At 38.8% G+C, this 4984-nt stretch overlaps 1 protein-coding gene across 2 annotated transcripts; it reads left to right on the top strand.

The window, feature by feature from the left end:
- Positions 1-1258: 1258 nt before the first annotated feature.
- Positions 1259-4718, top strand: LOC124110456 (gastrula zinc finger protein XlCGF57.1-like). 2 transcript variants are annotated; one of them, XM_048387834.1, is made up of 3 exons: positions 1259-1405; positions 2118-2523; positions 2557-4718. In XM_048387834.1, the coding sequence occupies exons 2-3, from the start codon at positions 2349-2351 to the stop codon at positions 3939-3941; spliced, it is 1560 nt and encodes a 519-aa protein (XP_048243791.1). In that variant the 5' UTR covers positions 1259-1405; positions 2118-2348; the 3' UTR covers positions 3942-4718. The 2 variants fall into 2 exon arrangements, with proteins under 2 accessions (XP_048243791.1, XP_048243790.1); XM_048387833.1 differs by having other exon boundaries at positions 2118-4717.
- Positions 4719-4984: the final 266 nt, after the last annotated feature.

The following is a 4984-nucleotide window of genomic DNA, read 5'->3' as shown; positions in this document are numbered from 1 at the left end:
TTATTTAACAGATTAATTAAAACGTATTAAGACATTCAAAATGGGTAAAAACCTCGCAATAGACTAATTATGCTAGGTTCAGAAGTACAAAATATAGAAATGTACTTTGACCTTCGTTTTCTCTTGATCCTATCATTTTCAGTCACTGGGTGATGAAAATAAACATCGAAATGTTTGTAATTCGTTATCATAAAATAAACGGACAGATGTTTCTGTCAATTTGTAAAATAACTCAATGTTTAGGCGTTTAATAAATTGACTAAGTGAAAATTTAATCATTTTACATATTGACTCTAACATATACACACGATAAAATAAGCTAGGCTCAGGTGAAATATTAAGTTTGTGTTACAAATACAGATAGTGTAAACAAAAATCGCAGAATTCAGAGAAAGTGACTTATTAAAACTTTGCCATCATTACCGAAGGTACCCCCAAGGACACAGGTCTACATTTCCTGATTATTTCCAAGACAAAACTGCATTTCGTTTTGTTGATAACCCAAGCGGGGGATCCGGGAACCAGTCTAGAGCAGCAGAGGATCCGGGAACCAGTCCCAGTCTGGTTATCTGGGTAGGCTGAGCTGCGCGGACGAAATGACTCCAAGCCTACTCACAGCGATAGTGTTGGTGGAAGGAGCTTGGAAATGACTCCAACCATGGACACTTATTTAGGGTCCATGCTCCAACCCAGCGCCGCATGGTTGAAACAAAATGTGAAACATGTTCTCATTGATAATTTTCTGCAAAGATGGCGAGAATCAAAGGAAAATTCATCTAAAGGTTACTATTATAACATGTTTAAAGAGTTACCATCTCTAGAACCTTATTTACTAGAACTACCAATCACCTTACGCATCTCTCTTGCTCGTTTTAGAACAGCAAATCATAGATTACCCATTGAAACAGGAAGATGGTATAATATTGTGAGAGAGGAAAGAAAATGTACATTGTGTAAAAATTTTATGTGTGTTGAAATGCACTTTTTATTAGAATGTCCCAAACTCTCAGAAATTAGAAACAAGTTTTTGCCTCAATACTACTGTATGTATCCTTCTGCCGTAAAATTCTCTCATTTGATGTCCATTACTTATAAGCCAACTCTATTAAAACTGGCAAGTTATATAAGATCATGTATGGAAATGTTCCACTGACATGTTTTCTTCATTGTATCCCATTCCTGTGTCCAATTACATCTCTGTATCACTGCCGTGATTTACGAGAATAAACATCATTCATTCATTCAGCGGGTGACACATTCGTTACACTCTCGATATGGGGAGCTCCGCGAACGGGATATCGCTGTAAGGAGCTTGTCCAACAACAATGGCGGCCTTCACGATGTAATGATGGATACTTTCTCATCTGTTTTTATCTTTTACTGTAGAGAGACACTAGGACGAATGGTGAGAGAATTTTCTTTGCATTTTAATGAATACTGTATGTTTACGTCACGATAATAACGCCCATTATTACTTTTAGTGAAGGAAAACATTATGTTTCGCGACACGAAAATCGTCGTCGCCAGGGTCCTGTCACCTGTGGTCGTCGCATAGGCGAAATGTAAACAGTGACACACACCCCATTTCAAACAGCGATATGTGCGTTAATATTTCTTGCAGCTCTCTATTGTCACGAAATCGTATTAAGTAAACATGGAATTGAACGACCACTTTAATGAAATGTCGTTAGCATCTTTATTTTAGCATCAAATTTGACGTCGCAAATATCGCTGATAGTGACTAATTTTCTCCGTATTGTAAATACTATTTAGCCCCGACATTCTTACAAAGAAAAAGTTTTACATAGATCAAAAACACATGATTGAAATATATCGATTATGTCCTCAAAAGACGTTGTGGTGATGAATTCTCAAGGTGCTCCTTGTGTTAATGATGGGTCATTGGTTCTATTTGGCCTCTAGATTCTATATTATATTCATATAAACATCCATTTATTTTGCATTGGTTTATTCTTACATTATGAATTTATTCATACAAGTAAGACATAATAGATTAATTTCAATGATGTGTTTGGGGACTAAAATGTCGTTCTTGAAACATCTTTAGGAAATGCAACAACATGATGAAGAAAGTGACAACTCCTTTATGTTTTCAGTGAACACCATAACATCCACAAGGTAATAATGGAAGTACAAAGCCAACGACAGAATCCTGGCTATATTACTGAAACATGTAATCACTGACTGTGAGAAGAGATTTGCTGGAAATCAATACCCTCAAGAAATATCCTATCACTGAGACGTGTAAGCACTGACTGTGAGCGGTGAGAGAATTGCTGGATACAGGTGATCTCAAGAAAGAACCTGTTACAGAAACATATCTAATCATGGACTGTAAGGGAGTACTGCTGGAAACAGGTGATTTCAAAAAAGAATCTGTCACTGACACATATTTAATCACGGACTGTGAGAGAGAATTGGTGGAAACAGGAGATACCAAGAAAGAACCTGTCACTGACACATATCTAATTTCGAATGGAGAGAGAGAATTGCTGGAAACAGGTGATCCCAAGAAGCACTCTGTCACTGACACAGGTGATCTCAAGAAAGAACCTGTCACTGACACAGGTGGGAACACTGACTGTGAGAGAGAATTGGTTGAAACAGTTGATATCAAGAAACACAAAGATGGTGGTTCTCAAGTAAAGGAGTCGCATAAGTGTAGTGTGTGTCAGAAAACAATTACACTATCAGGTACTCTGCATACAGACGTGAGGATTCACAGTGGAGTCAAGCCATATCAGTGTGTTGAATGTGAGAAAGGATTTACACAATCAGGTGATGTTCAGACACACATGACGATTCAGAGCAGTGTCAAGCCTTATCAGTGTGTTGAATGTGGGAAAGGATTTACACAATCAAGGAACCTGAAGTCACACATGAGGACTCACAGTGGAGTCAAGCCATATAAGTGTGTTGAATGTGGAAAAGGATTTAAACGGTCTGGCGACCTGCAGAAACACATGAGGATTCACAGTGGAATCAAGCCTTATCAGTGTGTTGAATGTGGAAAAAGATTTACACAGTCTGGTGACCTGCAGACACACAAGAGGATTCACAGTGGAGTCAAGTCTTATCAATGTGTTGAATGTGATAAAGGATTTAAACAGTCAAGTGGCCTGCAGGCACACATGAAGATTCACAGTGGAGTCAAACCTTACCAGTGTGTTGAATGTGGGAAAGCATTTATACACTCAAGTAACCTAAAGTCACACATGATAAGTCACAGTGGAGTCAAGCCTTGTAAGTGTGGTGAATGTGGGAAAGAATTTACACGTTCAGATCACTTGCAGACACACATGAGGATTCACAGTGGAATCAAGCCTTTCCAGTGTGTTGAATGTGGGAAAAGATTTACAGTCTCAAGTAACCTGACGACACACATGAGGATTCACAGTGGAGTCCAGCGTTTTAAGTGTGGTGAATGTGGGAAAGGATTTACACGGTCAGATTGCCTGCAGTCACACATGAGGTTTCACAGTGGAATCGAGCCTAATCAGTGTGTTGAATGTGGAATAGGATTTACATGCTTAGATCACCTGCAGACACACATGAAGACTCACAGTGGAACCAAGCCTTATCAGTGTGTTGAATGTGGGAAAGGATTTACCCATGCAAGTAACCTGTCAACGCACAAGAGAATTCACAGTGGAGTCAAACCGTATCAGTGTGGTGAATGTGGGAAAGGATTTACAAGATCAGATTGCCTGCAGTCACACATGAGGATTCACAGTGGAGTTAAGCCGTATCAGTGTGTTGAATGTGGGAAAAGATTTTCACAATCAAGTGGCCTCAAGTATCACATGACGACCCACAGTGGAATACAGTCAAACCTCATTATCTCGAACTCCGTTATGTCAAATGTTCCGATATCTCCGGTCCAGACCACCTCATCGTACTCATTATATAGATACATATAAATTTGCCCGCTTATCTCAAATTTGAGATAAGAATACATTGTGCTATCTTGAACCTTGGAATGGGTCCCAACTTGACTTGACAATAAAATTTTGTACCTTTATCTCGAAGTTAATCTTTGCCACATTGACAGTTTTGAGATGTGTGAGTATATCTGTTACTTTTCTCCATGCATCTGACATCACTGTATAAGGAACTAATGGGATCGGGTGGTCAGACTTGCTGACTTGGCTGATGCATGTCATTGTATTCCAATTTCATGGATTGATACTCATGATATCAATCACTGGATTGTCTGGTCCAGATTCGATTATTTACAGACCATCATCATATAGCTGGAATATTGCTTAGTGTGGCATTAAACAAAAACAAATAAACCAAAAACTTATCTTTTGATCCAATAATAAAGGTATTTTTTTTATTGACAAATAAATTTATTATGAATAAACATGAGTGAAAACAGACAGAGCTTCCAGGTGCATTTAATGTGTGTGTGAATGTGTATGGGGATGGTTTGTATGTACGTATGAGTGCATTGTATGTGTGTGAGTATGTATGTATGTGTGAGTGAGTATGGATGGGGATGGTGTGTGCATGCGTGCATGCGTGCATGCGTGCATCCGTGCATAATTTATTAATCTGCTATTCTGAGTTGTGAGCATATCATTCTGTTCATTACCAAGTGTCGTTTCTGACAACATGTAAATAAATAATTATGTAATATAATTTATTATTTGTGTCATGTTATCTCTCTCTTCCCTCCAAGTCCAAGTTGAAGTATCCCTGTCAAAAATATTGTTGCCAAATCTGGTGGGCCTGTAAGACAATCTAATCTGGACTAGACAAAGCCAGTGGTCGATAAGGTGAGTACACAATCCACCATGTCCACCTAGTGGTTGGAAAATGAGCCTGGCAGGTCCCAGCTGAAAGTTGTCTCCCCTGGTGCCACGATGTATGTACAATTTTGTTACCATCAAAGCAGGTTCTGCTATAGAACCCCACTAAGATTATTTCTGTGGGGAGCAATGGTGGTATTATGTAATGC

Source organism: Haliotis rufescens, unplaced genomic scaffold (assembly GCF_023055435.1).
Source record: "Haliotis rufescens isolate VD_foot unplaced genomic scaffold, xgHalRufe1.0.p SCAF_7, whole genome shotgun sequence".
Taxonomy (NCBI): domain Eukaryota; kingdom Metazoa; phylum Mollusca; class Gastropoda; order Lepetellida; family Haliotidae; genus Haliotis; species Haliotis rufescens.
Note: the sequence above shows the minus strand (reverse complement) of the source record. Positions and strands in the feature narration are given on the sequence as shown.